The sequence below is a fragment of the Somniosus microcephalus genome, chromosome 22 (assembly GCF_052327205.1).
Source record: "Somniosus microcephalus isolate GS21.2 chromosome 22, FLI_Smic_1.0, whole genome shotgun sequence".
In the NCBI taxonomy this organism is placed as follows: Eukaryota; Metazoa; Chordata; class Chondrichthyes; order Squaliformes; family Somniosidae; genus Somniosus; species Somniosus microcephalus.
Window position 1 is genome coordinate 21,462,682 of NC_141008.1, and position 24,126 is coordinate 21,486,807.

The following is a 24,126-nucleotide window of genomic DNA, read 5'->3' on the forward strand; positions in this document are numbered from 1 at the left end:
GGGATAAGTTTAGACTCGCTGCGATTCATTGGTGCATCTTTTATAGACTCTTCTACTAACCAACCATTTTTAAACCATTAAAAACAGCATTGGATCAAATTCAGTTGTATTTTTGTTCTTTGGTTCTTTCACATGGGTCTAATATGCTTGGGTCATCTCTTAAACACCCGTGGTACCCTTTCAAATTTTCACCCGTGACTTTCAAAGATTAAATGCTTACATTTATTTTGAAAATAAGGTGTTATGATAATGCAAGCATATGTCTATTGATACTAAATTTCACCTCCCAGACTTTTGGTCCTTCGATCTAAGGTTACTTTTGAGACTGTGTATAAATTCTGTCTGCCCATCTGTGCTTCGATGAACACGGACTTCATTAACTATCCTGAGCACAGTAGATGACATTTTGAATCACCTGTGCATGGCATCACAGCAGCAGGAGACACACCACTTTGATTCCTCTTATCTGCCCCCTTATCCTGGTTGACAATCTCTGATTCCTTCTTGTGGGGAAAGTTCCAAGCCAAGACCATAAAGAATGGGCAAATCTTTGGTGCAGATTAGCCTTCAGAGAAATCTCAACCTTCTCCGTAGAGAAATTTGTATCCAGTTGAGAAAAAAATCTGCAAGAATTTTGGGAAAAGAAATTGTACATAACACTCCCTCAACAAATATCCAATTGTGTATCTGAATGGGGAAGGGAGTAGGACAATTCCACAGAGAGCCCCCCACACTGAATATAAAGGATGAAGTGATTTATTTTCCAAAAAGTGAATGCTGCTTACTCTTTTTACTTATTTAAAGAGAGTGCAAACCACGGGGCGATGCCGATAACCTGGGCACCAGTATCAGAACTGCTAGGCATTGATGCTTTCATACTCTTTACTGCAAATTCTGTGTGGTTATTTCGTTTTAGAATTCTTTCTGTGCTGCTGTAGAACTGGAATATTCCCCGATAAACAGTATCCCAGTGTTTCCGAAAATGCTGCTGTTGCCATGGTATTTACACAGGCCTGCTGCCCTATTGCTTATTCTGTGGGGTTTTGTTCACTGTCTCTTTCAAATCACTGGTGAGGTGAAGGGGCCTACAATGTCTGAAACTAATTGCACTTCCACCTTTTTGTCGAATGAATTAATTTTGTCACTTGGTGATTTGGATTTTATTTAGTCTGTTGACTTCCTTTTATTTTCTCCAGTTCCTTTTTAAATTTACTTTTATGTGCTTTATTTTGTTTTGTTTTTTTACCATTACCCCTGTGCATGCTGATGACCACTGAACCTGTAGGCATGACTGCAATTCTGATGTGTGCTGCTGGACTGCCTGTGTGCTTCACCCGCGCAACTAAACCTGTACACAATCCTGACTCGAGAAAAAGCGATAAAAAACTCAGCACTGCCCGAGATAAATCATTTAGGAGGTCGAAGAAAGTGTCCAGAAAAGGTAGTTAAAAAAAGACATTTCCTATTTACTTCCAGTGTTAATCTGTTTTCTGTTGCCCAGTGGGAGAAGTTTCAAGTTTGGTTACTGTGGCATGCTTTTTTTTTGTTGCTTTTCCTATATTACGCTCCAAACCACTCCTTGAAATGATTCTGAATTTGAATGACCTTAACGACCAATGCAGTTTTGGGACCAAGGATGGATTGTAGGTATCAGGCCAAGTGTGGTGACATACTAACTTCAGTGCGATTTAAAATTTAAAAGAAAAAAGTGATACCACAAATACTGGAAACGCACAGCAGATTGATGAGGATCCGAAAGTGAAAGAAAGGTTTGATGCTTCGGGTATGACCCTAATGGAGTATGCCTGAAACGTTAACCTGTCTCTCCCTTTCAAATGCATTTCTGGCATTTTTCTATTTCCAAGCTCTCCTGTGTTCCAGCTAAGGTACCAAAACTTCATCTTGGTCTGTGGGTCAATACGTTCTTTTGTACAGGTAAGTGATCTGCGAGTTTTTGTATGTTGACTTAATGTTAAGTTTAGAGATCAAAACTCCTACTTCAGTGTTTTATGATGTTTCTATATTTGCCCCCCACACACGGTATTTATCAATCCGTTGCTAAGTGTACCAGATTTTATCCTAGAAGGCCCAATTCTCACATTGAAGGCAGAGCACAACCGTACATGCAGATGTTATATTGCTGACATCAAGATGCATTTTCCCATCCTTTCGAGTGAATAGCCATTTGATTTTTGTTTACAACTCTAATTATTGGGATTTTTCAACATTAAAATAAGTGCTTCATAATGCATGCGATTGAGTTGTGCTTTCTTATCCAAGTTGAGTTTTCTTATCCAAGTGTGTCGTGTCCAGTTCTCCCAGGATATCATATTTCAACTGTTGTTAACCTGTAGGTTCCGTATGTGGTCTTAAAGTGTTTACATTTATCAGATTTGCTCATTACATAGTTAATTAGTTAATACACCATGCAAACGGGTAAGCACAAGTTGTAAAAAAAAAAAAATACATTTTGCTTTCAATGTAGCAGTCTTCAGACATGGAAAGAATGAAAAGTAAGAGATTTATTCTTTGAGTGTGAATGCACTGATGGGGTGTGGCAGCACAATTACTCCCTGCAGTAAATCTTCGCCAGGCAGCAGTAGGAGTTCTACAGTCAACCTCAATTCCTCTGTGCTAGGGAGGGGCAAATCAGTCCCTTATGATCCCTGGCCGGAGGCCTTTGCTGGAAAAGCACATGTGTAATCCATTGATGCTGGAATATCCTGCCAACATCTGCTGTCTGGGCTCACGCATGAAGAATGGCCACTTGAGCAAGATATTCGAGTACTGCCAGCTCCCAGCCACAGTTAGCACCTGCAGGCTAGAAAGAAACCGCCTTTGCTCACACGTACTTTACAGGACTTTCACTCTTAACCCCATAACTGGCATAACAACAGTAGGAAGTGAGAAAGCTGACAACTTTTGAGTGTTGCACTTACCTGTCAATTATTTATTTTCTCAATTCTCAAAGAAATACAAACATCTGAAATGAATGTCTCTATATCCGCTATCAAATACTAACAATATTAGATAGCAGCGAGTAAAGTTCAGGGAACATTTTAGATGTCCCAAAGTTTATTAAATATCATCAAAATCTGAAGATTAATTTCTGGCCCAACCCCCAACTTTCCCTTTTTAAAAAATAAAAGCTGTATATATTTATTAGACATCTTTGAAGCTGTAAATTGTACTGTTTGGGTGATTTTATTATAAAAGTATTTTTACGGTCTGGATTTGCAAGATAAACTGGCAACCAAAGGGGAAAAGCAGCCAACTTTCGCAGTTGACTATTAAACCTGTTTGACGTCATTAATGCAGCTTGCTCGAGGAAAAAAATTGCCTTTGGCTGACAGGAAATAAGAGGTGTCTATTCTGACGATATTTGTTGTATCAGATGGAGTTTATGAACCTATCCTGAGTGTTCTCACTTCATATAGTAGATAAAGAACTGTCCAGGAATGAAACAAATTTAAACCATTTTCCAGAGACTGAAACTCATAACTTTGTGGTTTGCTATTAACTTGTCAAGTGTTTAAATTATGAGTAGCTTGAAACAATTCATAGAAATGGTTCATTTTCTGTCCTAATTAAAATGTTAAGATATACAGTTTAGACAAGATTCACAGTACTGAGAGTGGTAACACTTGGTGGTTTGCATCTCATTTTATTTGACAACGTGGCAACTGGACACACAAGATAGCTGGAAGTGAGTTCAAGCCTATAGCCCGATTGTAGGGTTCTGGTGGCATTCGCATACTGCTTGGTCTCTGCTCTTGCTGTTTAAGGCCTCTGAACTCGTCATTCAGCTTAGTCTTGTAACGCAATCCCAGATATCCATTATTCTGGTCTTAAATTTGTACAAGGTACTTGACAATTTAATATCAACCTACAAACTATCCATGCTAATGACTCCCATAAATTGTATTATTTAAATAAGGTCATTACACTTCAGCCAGTCCCATATGCTCATACTCTGGCTTCCATTCACTGTCATCCCCTTAACTCCTCAGATTCGCTGCTATTTCAACTTCAGGAATTAAATACATAAATTTTCTGGTGCGTCCGCTATAAAACTCACTTAAAAACATCCACGAGTGACACGAGAGTAGCACGGTCTTGGCATCAAAATGATTTCCATAAACTATTCAGGCTTGTGATAGATTCCCAGGTGACTTATTACAGGTGTGAGTTGTACAGAGAAAAATAAACATTAATGCTTTGATATTTCTGAACGTTAATGAAAATGGTACACTATAAGAGCACCAAGAACTTTTTAGTTCTACTTAAAATGTTGATACGCATGTAACCAGCTAAGAGAATGATTGCTGCCACTCAACTCTGAGTTGGTGTGTATTCCGGAGTGAGCAGTAAAGAGTACAAGACATTGCTTAAGTTGCAGACAATTTCATATCACAAGCTTTAAGAAGAAAGCTTAGAAATCGCTGTTGGTGTAATGAATTGCACCAGTGGTGATTGGAGGGTAGGAAACAATCTGGGGGGTTCTGAGATTTACGTGCATCCCAGTTGCTGAGCACCAGTCACAATCAATGCAGGGCTTTTCAGCTTAGTGCGCACTCTGCAATGAGGTTATTTGGTATGCAAATCCAGTCATTATTGATACATGGGGAAGGCCATACAGCTTCTGTCTATGCAACATGTGTGATGCACTAATCTCACCCATCCGAAATGGCTATTGAGAGTTTAGTCAGGTTCTCTCACATTGGGACTCAGAAGCTAAGTGCAACAATGTCGACCAGTTTTTGCTGCAGTTTACAGCTATGGGGATTGCTTTCAATGCTCCTCGTCTCTTGATGTAAGGGAGGGGGATGAGCAGGAATGTCACGTGACATTAGATGACACTGTCCACCTTAGCCGAGATCGGCTAATGTGACTTGGGAATTGATTCAGGGTATGGTCAGTTACTCAACGGATAAACTCAAGAGGCATTGTGGCATGCAAGGCTTATCTTTTTGTTTATTTTCTCCTCTCCCAAAGGTGATATTTGCTTATCTGTTCATTTTTCTTTCGTTTTAATTGCTTTCTAAATAATTTCTGTGGTCCATAACGTTAACAAAAAATCTTACTGCTCTATTTGGCGCAGGGCACAAAAGAAGGATTTTTGGGGATGTGGCTGTTGCTGGCAAGGCCGGCATTTATTGCCCATCCTAGTTTCTCTGCGAAGGTGGTGGTGGGCCGCCGCCTTGAACCACTGAGCAGTTAAGAGTTGACCTACAGGCCAGACTGGGTAAGGATGGTAGATTTCCTTCCCTAAAGGACATCAGTAAGCCAGTTGTTTTTTTACAACAATCGAACAGTTTCTGGGTCAAATTCTCAAACTGCTATGGTGGAATTTTAACACTCCTTTTCTGGATTACTAGTCCAGTAACAACACTACATTATTGTACCCATTGCACTGTCACAATCTTGTTATTGCTTTGCTAACACTTCTGCCCATTTTGTTATGCCTGCTCTACTATGCCCTCTCGTGTCTGCGAGCTTTCCTGTGTGCTCATGTTGTAAGGCCTATTCACACTCTTGTATCTGCTTTTATTCTTCTGAATTTTTACGGCCACTCTGCCTCACGGGTGTCACAAAATTTGTGAATTCTGACATCTCAGCAGACATGGGGCATGCCATTAGATTGGGGATCTATTACAACAACAACTAGCGCCTTTAATGTAGTAAAACCTCCCAGGGCACTTCACTGGAGCGTTATCAAACAACATTTGACACGAGCCACATGAGATATAAGGCCAAGTGACCAAAAGCTTGGTCAAAGAGGTAGGTTTTAAGGAGCGTGTTAAAGGGAGAGAGAGAGAGAGAGAGCGCTAGAGAGGCGGAGATGTTTAGGGAGGGAATTCCAGAGCTTGGGGCCTAGGCAGCTGAACACCGTGCAAGGGCAGAGAGTTGTGCAGCATGGTATTACAGTGGGGAGATATGGAACATAGGCGAGCAAAGACGGTCTATATTATAGTGTGAGTGAAGTGAACTGGGCTAGACCATTGCAGTGAGAGAAATGTCTTAGACTCTATGGTATATTAATGAGCATTTGGAATGCTCCAAATGCAGCTGAATAATTTCACGATCAGATCCAAACTCCCCAGGATGTCGAATTCCAAATCGGGTGAACCCAGTGACCATGGAAATGGATTGGCAATAATTAGTCCCAGGAAATTGAAGCTCCGCCATTCAATAAGATCATTGCTGATCATCGACCTCAACTCCACTTTCCCGCGCGTTCTCCATATCCCTTGATTCCCCATAGAGTCCAAAAATCTATCTCTCTATCTCAGCCTTGAATATACCCAAAGACTCAGCATTCACAGTCCTCTGGGGCAGAGAATTCCAAAGATTCACAACCCTCCGAGTGAAGAAATTCCTCCTCATCTCAGTCTTAAATGGCCTATCCCTTATCCTGAGACTATGCCCCCTAGTTCTAGACACTCTAACCAGGGGAAACAACCTCTCCACATCTACCCTATCAATCCCCTTCAGAATCTTGTATGTTTCAATGCGATCACACCTCATTCTTCTAAACTCCAGAGAGTATCGGCCCATTCTACACAATCTCTCATCATAGGACAGCCCTCTCATCCCAGGAATCAATCTAGTGAACCTTTGTTGCACCGCCTCCAAGTCAAGTATATCCTTCCTTAGATAAGGAGACCAAAACTGTGCACAGTACTCCAGGTGTGGTCTCACCAAGGCCCTGTACAATTGTAGCAAGACTTCCTTACTCTTATACTCCAACCCCGTTGCAATAAAGGCCAACATGCCATTTGCCTTCCTTATTGCTTGCTGTACCTGCATGCTAGCTTTGTGTTTCTTGCACGAGGACACCCAAATATCTCTCAACACCAACATTTGAAAGTTTCTCACCATTTAAAAAAATATTCTGTTTTTCTATTCTTCCTACCAAAGTGAATAAGCTCACATTTCCCTACATTATACTCCATCTGCCACCTCCCTGCCCACTCACTCAGTCTATCTATATCCCTTTGCAGACTCTTCGTGTCTGTCCCACCTAGCTTTGTATCGTCAGCAAACTTGGATACATAACACTCGGTCCCTTCATCTAGGTCATTAATATAGTTTGTAAATAGCTGAGGCCCTAACACTGATCCCTGCGGCACCCCACTAGTAACAGCCTGCCAACCTGAACAAGATCTGTTTATCCCTACTCTCTGTTTTCTGTCCATGCTACTACATTACCCCCAACCACATGAGCCCTAATTTTGTGTAATAACCTTTTATGTGGCACCTTATCGAATGCCTTTTGGAAATCCAAATATACTACACCCACTGGTTCCCTTTTATCTACCCTGCTAGTTACATCCTAAAATAATAAATTTGTCAAACATGATTTCCCTTTCATAACACCATGTTGACTCTGCCTAATCATGTTATGATTTTCTAAGTGCACTGATACCACTTCCTTAACAATGGATTCCAGCATTTTCCTGACGACTGATGTCAGGCTAACTGGCCTGTCGTTCCCTGTTTTTTCTCTTCCCTCCTTTCTTGAATAGCGGGGTTACATTTGCTACCTTCCAATCCACTGGGACTGTTCCAGAATCTAGGGAATTTTGGAGAATCAAAACCAATGCATCCACTATCTCTTGAGCCACCTCTTTTAGACCCTAGGATGTAGGCCGTCGGGTCCAGGGGATTTGTCAGCTTTTAGTCCCATTAGTTTCTCTAGTACTTATATTAATTACGTTAAGTTCCTCACCCTCATTAGACCCTTGGTTCCCCACCATTTTGGGTATGCTTTTTGTGTCTTCTACTGTGAAGACAGATACAAAATATTTGTTTAACGTTTCTGCCATTTCCTTATTCCCCATAATAATAATTTCTCCTGTCTCAGCCTCTAAGGGACCAACGTTTACTTTTGTTACTCTTTTCCTTTTTACATACTTGTAGAAACTCTTACAATCTGCTTTTATATTTTTTGCTAGTTTTCTTTCATTCTGTTTTTTCCCTTATCAATTTTTTGGTCAACCTTTGCTGGTTTCTGAAACTCCCAATCCTCAGGCTTACGATTATTCTTTGCAACATTATAAGCTGCTTCTTTCAATCTAATGCTATCCTTAACTTCTTTAGTTAGCCATGGTTGGATCACTTTTCCTGTGGAGTTTTTGTTTCTCAATGGAATGTATTTTTGATGAGAATTATGAAATATTTCTTTAAATGCTTATCTACCGCCATACCCTTTAATCTATTTTTCCAATCTGCCTTGGCCAACTCGCCCCTCATACCTATATAATTGACTTTATTTAAGTTTAAGACTCTAGTTTCGGACTTGGGAAAGTCACGCTCAAAATTAATGTGAAATTCTATCATATTATGATCACTCTGCCACAGAGGATCCTTTACTATGAGATTGCTAATTAACCCTGTTCTCTGGTTGGTTCCATGATGTATTGTTCTAGGAAACTGTCCCGAATGCATTCCATGAACTCATCCTCCAGACTACCTTTGTCAATTTGATTTGTCCAGTCTATATGAAGATTAAAGTCCCCCAAGATTATTGCACTACTTTTGTTGCAAGCTCCTACTATTTCTTGATTAATATTCTGTCCAACGGTATAGCTATTGTTAGGGGGCCTATATACTACTCCTACCAGTGTTTTCTGCCCCTTGTTATTCCTTATCTCCACCCATACTGATTCTACTTCCTGATCTTCCAAGCTGAGATCCTTTCTCGCTACTGTCCTTATGTCATCCATTATTATCAGGACTACTCCCCCCTCCTTTTCCAATCTGCCTGTCTTTTCGAAACGTCAAGTACCCTGAAACATTTAGTTCCCAACCTTGGCCACCTTGCAACCATGTCTCTGTAGTGGCTATTAGATCAAACCCATTTATCTCTATTTGTGCCACTAGTTCATCTATCTTGTTACGAATACGTCATGCATTCAGATAAAGAGCTTTTAATTTAATTTTTTTACCATTATTCCCTGCTTTGACATTATTCTCTGCTGCACTGCTACCATTAAACTCTCTGTCCCTTCCTGTCACACTCTGCTTATTTTTACACAAATCGCTACACTGCTGTAGCTGTTCATTTAATCACACAAAATTAGCTTTTATTGTACTGCATGGTCTCAGTCAACCAATGAGTTGATAGAAAGTTCAGAAAAAAGGTGCTACTTAGAGACACACGTATAAAAATATAATTTTGCTCCAGAGCTACAGGATTTTATCTCCGAGAACTGTGTGCCCCCTCGTGTTCTGTTTCCTATCTGATACGTAACACAAACATGATAAAAGCAAGAACCTACTATAGGTTTTTCAATAGTGTGTGCACATTGCCCTTCTCCATCCCAAGGTCATTATCTCTCTCGGGAGAGGGAGTATAGGTGTGACTCCTAGCCTTTACTGAGGTTCCTGAATGAGTTCACCATTTCTCAGCTGGATACTCCTGTATTCCTGTTCATTTAAAGTCATTTCTTTGCTTGGATAAAGATTCAACTTCTCCAGTAGTATGAATTAAAATAGTTTTAATATGAGCACAGCAGGTATTTTTGCACGACTTCAATTATTTACAGACCTTTCTGTTTTCAGATTTAGTTTCAATACCCAGAGATTCTGATTAAACATTCACGTCCGTTACAATTGAGGTAGTTTGTCTGGAGTGGACGCTGAGCTGCCAGCGGTATTTGTTGGTCAGATCGTTATCTAACTGTCGTCGTCCTTCCATTACAGAAATGGTAAAGGACACAGAGGAGGTGGTAAAGAAGTACATGATGAGAATGGAGACGCATCCAGATGAGGTGAAGTCAAAGTTTTGCTGATTGGCTGTAATTTTGTGATTAAACACCACGATATTTAAGCAGGAAGTATTTCCAAGGCAGAGGTTTCCTCTTTCCAGTTTTAGTCTGACCTGCTGCACTTGTACAACATGGAAATTCTAAAAGGACTAAAATCGTTATTTTATTTTTAACCTCCCCCCACTCCCCCCCTCCCCCCCCCCCCCCCCCCCCCTACTGTCTAGGGTGTCATTGTTTTTGAAACCATCTACTTTGGTGGTTTTATTTTTCTAAAATGCTAAGGGGTTCTTTTATTTACTGCACCACTTTCAGTTCTGCCAGGATTGGAGTGGGTGGGGGTGTATTACTTGAGGAAAATAATTGGTACAGTTGGCAGAGCTCTGGGAACGTCTTTACTAAGTGGCTGAGAGAGATCTGATGAAAAGGGCAAAAAAAACTTTCCTAAAATGGGACCAAAGCAAAACACAGAATATGATCTGTAGCTGTCCATAACTGTCAACAAAATGTGGATTTCTTGCTTTCATTCTAAAAGCAACTGTTGCGGCCACACAGTGTCAGAGCACTTCTAAATCACAGGTTGTGCTGTTGTCCTCCACTAGCTAGCTCATTTATTCTAATAATAAATATATTTGATTACTGTGTTGTACAAAATCTTTACGCAGGTCATGGTGTCATACGGAATACTTGCAGTTACATGCCTTGAGGGTCTTGAACAGTTTTACAGTTCTATCTGGTTAAGTGGGATCATATCTAGTCAAGGGACTTGGGCATAGGGGAGGATCCTGGACTGAGACAAAACAAGTTGCTTGCAGCAGTTGAGACATTGAGCTGCTGCAGCCTGCCCTGAGGTGTCCATAATAGTATCTACTGGATTCATGGTGGCATAGTGGTTAGCACTGTTGCCTCACAGCGCCAGGGACCCGGGTTCGAATCCGGCCTCGGGTGACTGTCTGTGTGGAGTTTGCACATTCTCCCCGTGTTTGCGTGGGTTTCCTCTGGGTGCTCCGGTTTCCTCCCACAGTCCAAAGATGTGCGGGTTAGGTTGATTGGCTATGATAAAAATTGACCCTTCGTGTTAGGGGGATTAAATACGTGGGGTTACGGGGATAGGGTGGGATATGTGTTGGTGTAGGGGTTACGGGGATCGGGTGGGATATGTGTCGGTGCAGGCTCGATGGGCCGAAATGGCCTCTATCTGCACTGTGGGGTTTCTGTGATTCATACATGTGACTTTGAAAACTGTAATATGATTACACAGGAAACCTAAAATATACGTGAACTTAAAAGGCATTTACTCATCATAAATTCTGCCCATTAATCTGTTAGTTTCCAGCATTGATTTGACATGTTAACATTTTCCATTTGTTAAAATGGACTGAATTCTCTCTCGGCCTATTTGTGGTGCAGCAACAAGTTGGAAGAAAGTGAAAAAGGAATGAATGTTGTGGATAGCATAGGGTGTGTCACCTTATTCACTAAATCTTTGAATGGTCTTCCCATTATGTTTAACACTAGGCCCATTCTACCTTAGATTGGGATTAGAACTAATAAACACATCTGTTCACTTTGTTTTGTAATTAAGTTTAAAAAAAAACTTGAATTCATGTCACATTATTTCATGTCCTAAGGACTTTCCAAAGCACTTTACAATTAGGGGGTTACTTTTGAAGTGCAGTCACTGTTATGTAGGTAAATGTGGCAGCAAATTTACCACAGCAAGATCCCGCAAATGAACGAATGAATGGATGACTTTTTGGTGGTGTGGTTGAGGGAGCGTTGGCTAAGACACCAGGAGAAAACCAAAATGCAACACTCCCTCAGTAGTGCACTGAACTGCCAGTCCAGATTGTGCTCAAGTCTAGAGTAGGATTTGAACGCACACCTTCTGACTGAGCAGTGAGAGTGCTACCAACTGAGCCAAGCTGACACAGCACAGATGGTCTGCATTTTACAGGGGAAATGAGGATCTGTAGATCAATCTGAATAAAGAGACAATAGGTTGAATGATTCAGCTAACTTGCTTTCCTCAATTTACCAGCACAGATGAAATCCAGTGGTGTACAGCTTCCAAAGTAGTACGTTTCAGGACAGTGTGCAGTACTGCTCATTCTCCCTCTGCACTCTACTGTGCAGACTCTGAACTGGATATCCGCATGGTGTATATTCTGCTCAAAATCTCTCAATGCTAAGCTTTTAAAGCTAAAATATTGCTCTTTTGTGTGTTTTAGGACTGTATAATTTGCATGGAGAAGCTGAGTGCCTTGTCTGGGTATGATGGAATGTCGAGGACGAGAACCATTCAGCCAGATGCAGTAGGGAAGTTCACAAGATGTGGCCATGTCTTCCACTTGCTATGTATGATGGCCATGTATGAAAATGGGACAAAGGTACAGAAAAATGTCCCACTTCATATCTAATGTAACCAGCAATAGTGCAGCAGTGTTTTTTTTAAGCGACATTGTAGCCTTCCCTAAAGGGGAAGATTATTCTTTGGACAGGGGGTATTGTGAATGGTAAGCATTTGTTCTAGATCAGTTCTTCGGGACGTTTCTTTCTAAAGTGCCACTTATAACTGTCATTCATACTTTGCCCCTATACATTCACTTTTTAGTGCACACTCATTAGTGACTGTGATCGGTTGCTAAAGGAACTGCGCTAAGGTCAAATGTAGTTTTTCCACCACTGCCTCAGCTAAGAGCTGTTAACAGCACAGACAGATAAAACCTGGTCTGCCTCGCTCAATACTGTATAGGAGTACCAAATGAACATTGTGTGATACATATACAGTACAGGTAGACTATCCGAACTTCCGAAAACCTCTAAAAACCGAAAGTTTTTTCGTTCAGCGTAAGTCGTGCACACGACGCCGACCCCGACCCCCCGCCGACCCCCACCCCCGACAAATTTCCCAGTCTTATAAAATACCTTCTGAAATCCGAAATTTTCCAAAACCCGAAACACGGCTGGTCCCGAGGTTTTCGGATAAAGGATAGTCTACCTGTATAACAATGGGCAATTATTGGCTGCTCCATTTGGGGCAGGGAAAATTGTGCTGTTCCAGTGTAAAGTAATTGTTTCCAGCTTAGAGATGTGTGCTAAGCAATTGAATTGATTTATTTTTCAGGATGGCAGTTTACAGTGTCCTTCATGTAAAACAATCTATGGTGAAAAAACTGGAACCCAACCAAAAGGAAAGATGGACATTTATTTATTACCGCAATCCCTGCCAGGATATCCAGACTCTGGATGTATACAAATTGTGTATAATATTCCTCATGGTATTCAGGTAACCACTCCTGAATCATTTATGACTAGAAATTATACTTCTTGAAGATTCAGATTAAAGTTAATTAACAGTTTGTTGGAGAAGCCAATATTTTTTCGCAATGATCTGCATTCTGTGTATGTAGCTGCATCTGGTCTAAATGCATGCCATAGGTGGATATAATCTGTTTGCTATTTAAATTGATCCCTCAATGCTCATCAGTGGACAATTAATGTTTTGTGTCCATCCATACTTGAATTGTACCGATCAGTTGGCTATGTTTGTAGAGATGAGCTATTGGGCCTACAGTTTGGGTGATGTCGGTTCAACTTCAGTTTGACTTTATAACAATCTGAGCACCCAGTGAAGAAAGACTGAGGTTCAGTCTGAGTTCATTGATCACCAGAAAATCACTAGCCAAGTTTCAAACCTAAAGTCCAAGTTAGAATGCTGGTTCATTATTGAGTTACTTATGGTGTGCCTTGGGCCTATTCAACAAAATTTGCTTCACAACAAAAAGTGCCTTTGTTGTATTTTATTGCACTGAAAATAGTTTTGCATTTTCTGTTGCCTCTATTTCCACACACATCTGTTGTGTAACAGCTGTGATGGGAGGGGTGAAGACTGACCCAGTGGCAGGTACAATTTGTTAGAAATTGCTCCCACTCCTAATTTGTTGGGATTTTGATAGAAACTTTGACGCTGTGAAGTTTTGGGTAAGAATATCCAGATCAGAGTAATGTGTTTTAAGCCACTGTGGTTTAGCACCAGTCCTTTGGACTCCCATTATATTAGGATGCCATTCTCCGTGTTGACATTGGGTGCTGCCGTGTGGGGGACAACGGAGGGTGAGACTCATTTCGTGTAAGACATCACTATCGTTAAAATGTCTTGGAAATCTTAAATTCAAACTTCCCTCTCCAAATGGTCGCATGTGAGTTTAGACAGTCCGCACTGGAGGCTGTCCAACTATGGAGGGCATCCCAAGTGAACCCAGTCCAATCCTCACCTAATAATCAGTCTCCCTTTCCAGTCGGGTCATTGGATAATAACAGGACCTGAAGCCCTGGCTTCCAGCCCTCTCTACTCTTTTCTTCCCCCACCCCCACTCCCGGCTTAACCCAACGGCACCGAGGCCAATTTCAGCACCACAGCAGCCGCTGCTGGTGAGATCAGCTAATGCAGCACAGGTTGGTGATTGAATTTGGGATCTACCTGGTCTGTTTTTTTTTAATTCATTTATGGGATGTGGGCATCGCTGGCAAGGCCAGCATTTATTGCCCATCCCTAATTGCCCTCGAAGGTGGTGGTGAGCCACCTTCTTGAACCGCTGCAGTCCGTGTGGTGAAGGTACTCCCACGGTGCTGTTAGGGAGGGAGTTCCAGGATTTTGACCCAGCGATGATGAAGGATCGGCAATATACTTCTAAGTCAGGATGGTGAGTGACTTGGAGGTGGCGGTGTTCCCATGCGCCTGCTGCCCTTGTTCTTCTAGGTGGTAGAAGTCGCGGGTTTGGGAGGTGCTGTCGAAGAAGCCTTGGCGAGTTGCTGCAGTGCATCTTGTAGATGGTACACACTGCAGCCACGGTACGCTGGTGGTGGAGAGAATGAATGTTTACGGTGGTAGATGGGGTGCCAATCAAGCGGGCTGCTTTGTCCTGGATGGTGTCGAGCTTCTTGAGTGTTGTTGGAGCTGCACTCATCCAGGCAAGTGGAGAGTATTCCATCACTCCTGACTTATGCCTTGTAGATGGTAGAAAGGCTTTGGGGAGTCGGGAGGTGAGACACTCGCCGCAGAATACCTGTATGGATCAGTCTTGCACCAGCTGGTCCTCAAGACATTGGGAGAGCTCATCTTGTGTTTATCTCATTATTGTAATAATTCCTATGTTAAAAATAAACATGTCTGGAAATGTAGTCATGGATTGAAGAGCTGTGAATGTCCCAATAGGGAACTGCAGCTGAAGGATTCTGTTTATTCATGGTTTTTAGTGAAATTAACCAACTTCCCTCTGATATCTCACAGGGTCCAGAGCACCCGAACCCAGGCAAACCATACACCGCCCGTGGCTTCCCCAGACACTGCTACCTGCCTTATTGCGAAAAGGGCAAACAGGTAATATAGAGTGTAACAGAGTAGATTAAACTGCTTTAACAATTAAAGAACCCCTAAATGATGTAATAGTTATGAATGCCACCTGCTCTGAATTTGATATTGTAGATTTTCCACAATGTGTGAACTGAAGTTGATTAGAAGAATGTAACCTTATTAAGGGACCAGAGAACGCATTGTTTATAAAAAAAAAAATGTAAAAAATCTCTCACTCGCTCCGTGAAGGCGCAGTGTTTCTGCACTGTGCTGGGTGCTGCAGTCCGATACACCGTGCTGCTGGGCATCATTGCTATTCTTGGGTAACCTTGTGTGCGAGGTGCACCATTTAATATGCCGTTAATTTACTCGACAATTTGCCCCTTCCACTTAACCCATCTCTCCTGAAGATGCTGACTCTTTGCTGGAGTATTGTTTCAAGGGCACTAAGCGCCCTCTGGTATCTCATCCCAAACGGCCGTTATTCACGTGTGAATCACAACAGTGAGTGTGTCAGCAGGCTGTTTCATTATGTTGGGGGGGGCGGGGGGGCAGCACAGCCAAGCAATCGGATCTCCACACAATATTCAGAAATATGCACTTTCAGCAGCGGTCACAAGATACCAATCTGCATTAGAAGCCCGCGCTGATTTTTCTCTTCCTTAATTCAAAGGGTGCTGAGGCCAATTGTAGGGCTCCAACTGCGGAGATCGGCTAACAGCACAGAGCGGATCAATCCCGGGACACTATTTGACTTCCATTTTGTCAATGCTCTCATTGTAAAGCCACGCATGTACAGCCTCCAAGGAATGAATACAAACCGAATTGAATCATGTATTTCAGGTTCTGGAGCTTCTGAAAGTAGCATGGAACAGACGGCTGATTTTTACTGTGGGAACGTCTAACACAACTGGAGAAACAGACACAGTGGTTTGGAATGAAATTCACCATAAAACAGAGATGGGGTCCAACGTCTCGGGGCACGGATTCCCTGACCCCAACTATCTGGACAATGTCATTGGAGAACTGGCAGCTCAGGGCGTCTCGGAGGACTGTCTTCGGCAATAACTAAACCTATTTTGGAAAGGCCTTTCAATCCAGGGCTGCCTCTCGGGAGCCTCCCGTCTTTTGCACTTTGAGTGCGAGCTGTGTTTTTATTTTCCTCCCTCCTGCTTTTTAATGCAGTATCGATCTCTACAGATGTGGACGGTGAAGCGAGGGTGCACAGGCTGCATCTTCCGAAGCCCTGATGTTTGTAATCGCAGCACTGGTAGATGTAGTAGGAGGTGGTGTTCCTTTCAAAGCTGAGCTGGACTCGCATGTTTCCCTTTTGTCCCCTCCCCTGTCCATTTCCTGGCACTTTGGAACACCTGCAGTACCATGTTTACACAAGCACAGCATTAGCCAGCAACAAATTCAATTGAGTTTGGGTACACAGGTTCTTATGCATTGTCTGTCGTGTTGCATTTTACCGCAGCAGCAGCGATGTTAGAAACTGTAGTGCCTGTAATTCTTGTGTGCATCCTTCTCCTTGGTTCGTCATCTTTCAGCCGCAAGCATTAAAAATAGAATAGTATCTGTAATCCACATGGGGACAGGCAGTCAAACCTTGTAGCATGTGCACTCCTATCTAACTGAAATGGGGGCAGGCAGCGGAACCTTTACAGCATGTGCACTATTTTTCTCATCCTAGGAGGGTGAGGCAGTGGAACCTTAAAGCGTGTGCACTACTCTCTAATCCTGGCGGCGTGAGGTAGTGGAATCTTGTGTGCATTACTATTCAACTTTGGTCACAAATTGTGTAGAGTTTTGTGTCCATCTATGTAGCCTGTTTCATACCTGCGACAAGGCGGTGTTACCTGCAGTCAATAAATTCATCACTTTTCTACTGGTTTCTATTGTGCTCAGGGAGGCCTAATAATTAACAATTATTTCCATGTAATAAAGTCTTTCAATAGCAAAATGATTGGACTGAATTGTATTCTATTAAGTTGCTGTGGTACAAATTATTTTAGTTCTGCCTGCCCACTTTTTGCCTCGTCTCCAGTGATACCTGAGGGATATTCTCTGTGTGGTGATCACAGTACAATACAATAGAGAAAAGCTCGGAGTAGGGTAACCATATATTCAAAGGTTCCATAATTTTAATCTTTAGAGCAGTTAGCCACAATATTGGCACCAAAATGCACCCTTAACCCCCCCCTCCCCCACCCCCAAAAGAGCCACATAGTCTGCTGTCCTCCTAATTGAAGAAAGATCGCTTGGATACAGTAGCAGAGATCGGCTGATGCCCTTAGACCCCCTATCCCTTGTTTCACGGTCTGTAGGAGAAGAGCACAGAAAATTAGTAGAGGGGGAGGGAACGGGGAAGAGAAATCTCTACAGCTTTCTATTTTATTTAAGCACTCGGATAAAATAAATAACTGCAGCTTTTGTACAAAGAATTTTCCTCCAATAAATTGGGGTACAATTGTAATGCCAAATGGACCAGGTGCAAGGGTTTCTTGGGGTTTAGTAAAGGTATCCATAATACTGGATCAACCAAATCTGTCTATCTCTCACTGTTAGTAGGAAATGGATGATTACTTTGTAAAGTAATTTTTTTTTAATAGAAGGTAAATTGAAGGGGAAGGAAACTATAGAAAATGGGTAGTTCCCACAGAAATCCCGTCTGGCTCCCCCAAATGTTTTTTAAGTGGGCTCTTGGCACCGCTAGTTAATTTGACATGGTGATGACATATTTTAACCAATTCGTGAGTTTAAAGTTTTCTTGCAATGTGTTAAAATCATACTGGCAATCGGGTATCAAAGCTCTTAGCAAAGCAGCAGAAACAGCTGATGCCAGTGTTACTCAACATGTTGCAAATCTTGTTTGGCATGGCGACCAGGGCCTTGGAGGCAGCCCCTGTACACAGTCTTATTTTCATAGACCCCCCTAAAGGAAAAGCTGACCGGGCCCCAGAAACACCAGGGGATTATGGGCTGGATTTTAGCACCCAAACACAGGTGGGTTGGGGTCAGTTCAGAGGTTAAAACATTTTTAAATCTCAACCCTGACCCCAACCCACCCACTTCCAGCTTGTAAGAATTTAAAGAGTTAATAGCTATTTGCTGAACGAGCGTATTTTTGTGCAAGAATAAGCTTTGACTTTGACTAAAACTAAAATCTGTGCAAAGGTAGACAGTTGAGGTCTGCTGCAACTGAACTCGAGATGTGCGGAAATTACTTGATGAGCAATTTAAATATGTGGACAAAAACAATTGGACTTTTTAAGGCATATGATCAGAACTTTGGGGGATTAAAAAAGGGTTTGCGAGCATTCAAGCACAGAGATAGAAGATCCACGAGGAATGTCGAGCTTGTGCAAGTGGGCGTAATGCTGGCTAACACCTACCTAACAAAGAAAGCGATGCATGCTACTCTGTCCAGCGACTGAACGGGTAATAACCAGAGCTAAATTACTGCCGTTTGCTGTGTGTATTAATAAAAGACTTGCTGTAACCAATTGGTAGCGAGTCTGAATCCTTAATAATTCCAGCAGTGGTGACCCAGATGGGACTTGATAAACGATGATCTTTTGTTGTATTACACAGTGGAGTCCTAGTTTGTGTTGGAAGACACACGACTGAACTGGGGGAGGGATAACCTAACAGGAGCGCAAGAGATTTAATCGAGATTTAATCACTTGCCAGTAATAAAAGGTGCGTCAAATAGGGAAACGTGAAATAAGTATTAGCGAAAAAGTTAAGTACTAAGGACACTCGAGGGTTGGTGTCAGAGTGTCTGACCAATGAGACATCATCTTATGGAGGCGGTGAAGTATATTCAGGGACAAGTAGACAAAATTAAAATAACAAAACGCTGGAAAAACTCAGCAGGCCAGGGCAGCATCCATGGAGAGAGAAACAGAGTTAACGTTTCAGGTCGATGACCTTTTGTCAGAACTGGAAAAAAGCAGGAAATGGAAAGCAGGTTTAGGGGCTGGGAAAAGGGGGAGGGGATGAAAGAACAAAAGGGAAGGTCAGTGATAGGATAGAAAGCAGGAGAGATTAAGAAGTGGGTTTGCGATCATTCAAGCACAGAGATAGAAGATCCACGAGGGATGTAAAGCTTATGCAGGTGGACGCAATGCTGGCTAACACCTAGCGAAGGAAGAAAACTATGACACGCTACTCTGTCCAGCGACTGAACAGGTAATAACCATTCAGAACTGTAAATTACTGCTGTCTGCTGTGTGTACTAATAAAAGATTCATTGTAACCAATTGGTATCAAGTTTGAATCCTTAAGGGTTTAGTGGAGGCGGATAGAGGACTGGCAGTCAAACGCTCCCAGGAGACGGTGGCAATTTAAATATTTTAATGAAGTTGGCGGCCTCTGATTTAACGCTGGCCGGCCAGATTTCCCAGTCCTCCGGAAACCCAGCAGCTTGAAGGGAAGCAAGGACAACTTTGGGGAGAAGGCAAGTTCCTTCACCATACTGGTTGCGGGCCAGGAGGAGCAGGATTGCTTTCCCGCCACATCCCCCCAAGCTCCTCTCCTCTCTTTTTCCCACCCCCACCCCTGCGGTTGTGGATCAGACCTACCTGGTCCTGCGGCCTGCTCCAGAATGTTCCCCGCCTGACTGGAAGCCAAGCCTGTCAATCAGGCTGACTTCTGGGTGGGGAACCTGTCGAGGACAAACGACTCACGCTGTGGAATTAAAACTCCACAGCATGCGGGGAAATCCAGACTTTCGGGTTTCCCGTCCGAATCTGCGCTCCCCTACGTAACCTGTCCCTGTTAATTTCCAGGTCTATGTGCCTGGACAGAGGTCTGCATCTCTCTGAAAATCCCTTGGACCTATCTGGCCCTTTCCCCAGTTTGGTACAATGTGGAACTCTGAGGAATTTGCCTTGGATGGCTTCTGAACCTAGCTTGGCCAAGGCATCACCAGACTAGGTCAGCTTCTCAACTGATGGCCCAGCATGGCCTATTCTGCCAAATCCAAATTAAACATTTCTCCCAGGACCCAGCTGTGCTCTCAACTCTGTGAGTCAACCGCCCTGGAACTTAACTACACTCTGAGAAAACACCCTAAAAACACTTCCCCACTTTGTACCAAATTTACTTCCGGATCAAAAGACAACATAAAAAGCCTTTTTGTATTTAAAAAAAAAACTTAGGATGAGACCTCTGGTACCAGATTAATGGGAGGGATGGAAGCAGAAATGCACAACCACCACCAGCAGCATCTCCTAATGATACAACTAAGTTGTTAAATCCACACATCTGGTCCACAGGTTTCCCCCCTCTGGATCACGATTAGCAAACTTCCCCTCCCAGTGCTCCACAAAGGGCAATGTCAGAACCCTACAAGGCCCACCATTATATTTGCAAGGCTTTTGACACCCTCTCGCTAACAACCAAAACTCCAGGATCAGCATCAAATCATCCCATCAGTGTGCCGTTTCCAAGGTATGCACACTGTACCTTAGTGCACCAGTGTGTACCTTTTTAAGTATCATGACGAACTGTAGTGACTTAAATCTATTTTTTTTTTTTAAAGTTGTTGCAAAGAAAATTCACTCTTCTCCCTATCCTAAACATCACCATGATGTCACAAAATTAAGTGGCAGCACCCTGCTCCTAACGCAAACCTATTATAAGCTAAATAGTTGTGATTTTTAAGGTGCCAAGGCTAATAATAGGATATTTATTTTAAATAGCAGCTATTTTCCTACACTTTCCATCCTTTATAAGTGACGGAGGCGATCAGGTGAATACCTCTGTTGAGTTGCATTCTCCTTTAACAAGTGATCCTGATATCAAAATTGTGCCATAGAGTTTTATCATCATTTACTTGAACCTTCACCATGCGTCCATCTGCCCATTTTTTTCCTCTTCACTTATTCTTTGCTCAGTGTCTGACCTCTTAAACAACCTTTCCAAATTAAGTAGAAGGTGACAAAATGTTGGGAAATGGTGTAAACCCTAAAACTTGAGAACCGTGCCGTTGGGCAGATTGGAGATTCACTTCCCTGCACACTTGAGTCAGCAGGGGTGGGCTTGAATTGGTGCTGGATTACTGGTGAAATGTTAACATTTTTAAATTTGCATAATCGACTTTCAAATTCCTAGCAAAGTTTGCGACCTGGTGTCTCAGTATTTTGCTCTTTCAATTACTGTATATTGTGCTGTTGCTGTAGAATTTCTTGATGCTGGAAAGGCTTTTCTCAAGGCTTTTATTAAACTAAGTTCTCCCCTACAGTTGCAATACTGAATTTGTGGTCAGATTTACTAACAAAGTATGCAGTGGTCTCTGATACAATGTACCATATCTCAGACTTAATACTTTCTCTTGTTGGAAGAGAGGAGAAAAATTATTGGAACCAACAGTCCTGTTATCCAGAAATATAACTTATTGTTGTCCACAATCAGCCAGAATAGAAATTCAGAAGGCCTGCTGAGTGCTCAATGATTCAGGGTGTGCATGATTGTATAAGTCAAAAAATGTCTTTGTCCATCTGACTTAAATTGGAAATCGAAGACTGTCTGCTGATTGACCGACTGACTGACTGACTGGTTTTGGCTCTGTTGTATATCTCAGAGACTGTGGTGTAAGAGGTAATTGGAAAGGAAGTCTAGGAGAATGTAAACCTACTACAGGTAGTCATTTCTGCTCTATTCGTCATGTTTCAATGTCATCATGTACCCTATTCTACCAATTATGTGAAACTGGGTGGGTGACCATTAAAGAAAGACTTGCATTTATATAACGCCTTTCACAACCACAGGACGTCTCAAAGCGCTTTATAGCCAATGAAGTATTTTGGAGTGTAGTCACTGTTGTAATGTGGGACACGCGGCAGCCAATTTGCACTCGGCAAGTTCCCACAAACAGCAATGTGATAATGACCAGATAAAAAAATTTTGTTATGTTGATTGAGGGATAAATATTGGCCAGGACACCGGGGATGACTCCCCTGCTCCTCTTCGAAATAGTGCCATGGGATCTTTTACATCCACCTGAGAGCAGACGGGGCCTCGGTTTAACGTCTCATCCAAAAGACGCCACCTCCGACAGTGCAGCACTCCCCTGGCGTGTCGGCCTAGATTTATGTGCACAAGTTCCCTGGAGTGGGTCTTTAACCCACAACCTTCTGACTCTGAGGCGAATGTGCCACTCACTGAGCCACAGCTGATACTTCAGGCATTGCTGTCTTTGACTTATTTCTTTCCGTCCAATATTCTATCTTCCTTCAAGGCACTGGCCCATGTTAAATAGTATTTCCATGGTGCTGTCTGTTACTTCACCGTGTAACCTGCTTGGACACAGTATCAAAGCCAAGCTTGATCCAGTTTGCACCTAGTGTCCATATATATGGTACTTTCCAGCATACTTTTCAAATATAGGCAATCTGTTTGGATGCTTATAGTCCAGCACAGCCTCACCATTCCTAATAATTCTGTCATTGGAGGCGGTGCAACGAAGGTTCACTAGATTGATTCTTGGGATCAGAGGGCTGTCCTATGATGAGAGATTGTGTAGAATGGGCCTATACACTCTGGCGTTTAGAAGAATGAAAGGTGATCTCATTGAAACATACAAGATTCTGAAGGGGATTGACAGGGTAGATGCAGCGAGGTTGTTTCCCCTGGCTGGAGTGTCTAGAACTGGGGGGCATAGTCTCAGGATAAAGGGTTGGCCATTTAAGACTGAGATGAGGAAGAATTTCTTCACTCACAGGGTTGTGAATCTTTGGAATTCTCTGCCCCAGGGGGCTGTGGATGCTGAGTCTTTGAGTATATTCAAGGCTGAGATAGATAGATTTTTGGACTCTAGGGGAATCAAGGGATATGGAGATTGGGCGGGAAAGTGGAGTTGAGGTTGATGATCAGCCATGATCTTATTGAATGGCGGAGCAGGCTCGAGGGGCCGTATGACCTACTCCTGCTCCTAATTCTTATGTACGCCAGCTGAGTTCCACTTTGGCCTTCAGAATCAGGGAATGTATAACAAGTTAGTGTTTTCCCCCATGGTAAACTATTTATTTAAAATGTTAACTTTTATCTTCAGCCAACACACAATGAACCACCGAGGCCAGAAGGTCCTAGTTTGATTGCCCAGCTCTGCTGGTTTGGCTTATCTCAGCCAGGGCAACAGGAGGAATTCTACAGTTGGCCTCTGTTCTCCCTCCTTAGCACAGGGACCTAACCATTCCGGGCTCCCACCCCAGTGATCCCTGGCACAGGGACCTAACCATTCCGGGCTCCCACCCCAGTGATCCCTGGCACAGGGACCTAACCATTCCGGGCTCCCACCCCAGTGATCCCTGGCACAGGGACCTAACCATTCCGGGCTCCCACCCCAGTGATCCCTGGCACAGGGACCTAACCATTCCGGGCTCCCACCCCAGTGATCCCTGGCACAGGGACCTAACCATTCCGGGCTCCCACCCCAGTGATCCCTGGCACAGGGACCTAACCATTCCGGGCTCCCACTCCAGTGATCCCTGGCACAGGGACCTAACCATTCCGGGCTCCCACCCCAGTGATCCCTGGCACAGGGACCTAACCATTCCGGGCTCCCATCCCAGTGATCCCTGCTGAAAAGTGCATGTGTGGGGATGTCCGGTGAGGACTGGATGCCCTCTCCCCATCCATCGTTAAATAGCATACCAGCACTCACTATCTATCCTTGGCAATGTAGGCTAGGCAATTGGACAGATTCAAATCTGCAGGATTTTAAAAATATATTTGCTGGAGAAAAAAAATAATTTCAATAAAATGTGCCCTTCGCTTTTTAAAAGAAGTTATTCATAGATGCTCGAGTCTTTACTTGCTCATTTTTACATCTTAGCATGGTTTTTCTTAACATTCTTAACCTTTGATAACTCCGTCTGTACTTGAACAATGATAGAAAAAAGACTTATTTTGATCTTCGCAAATCTCTCTCTTCCCCGTTGAGATACCAACAGCCCTCTGCCAGCTGAGCTGCACTGTGTGTGTGTGTGTGTG

The 24,126-nt window shown here is 42.8% G+C and overlaps 1 protein-coding gene across 2 annotated transcripts in view; it reads left to right on the forward strand.

Annotated features, from left to right (window-relative positions):
* The window catches only part of dtx2 (deltex 2, E3 ubiquitin ligase), a 44,356-nt gene extending 27,267 nt beyond the window's left edge, over positions 1 to 17,089 (forward strand). Inside the window, exons 4-9 of one of the 2 annotated variants that reach the window (XM_085964287.1) lie at positions 1,286 to 1,441; positions 9,709 to 9,776; positions 12,002 to 12,160; positions 12,898 to 13,059; positions 15,064 to 15,153; positions 15,970 to 17,089. In XM_085964287.1, the coding sequence (XP_085820413.1) occupies positions 1,286 to 1,441; positions 9,709 to 9,776; positions 12,002 to 12,160; positions 12,898 to 13,059; positions 15,064 to 15,153; positions 15,970 to 16,194 (860 nt within the window). In that variant the 3' untranslated portion in view covers positions 16,195 to 17,089. The remainder of the gene's footprint in view (positions 1 to 1,285; positions 1,442 to 9,708; positions 9,777 to 12,001; positions 12,161 to 12,897; positions 13,060 to 15,063; positions 15,154 to 15,969) is intronic. The other variant, XM_085964288.1, reaches the window with a different exon arrangement.
* The last annotated feature ends 7,037 nt before the right edge of the window (positions 17,090 to 24,126 follow it).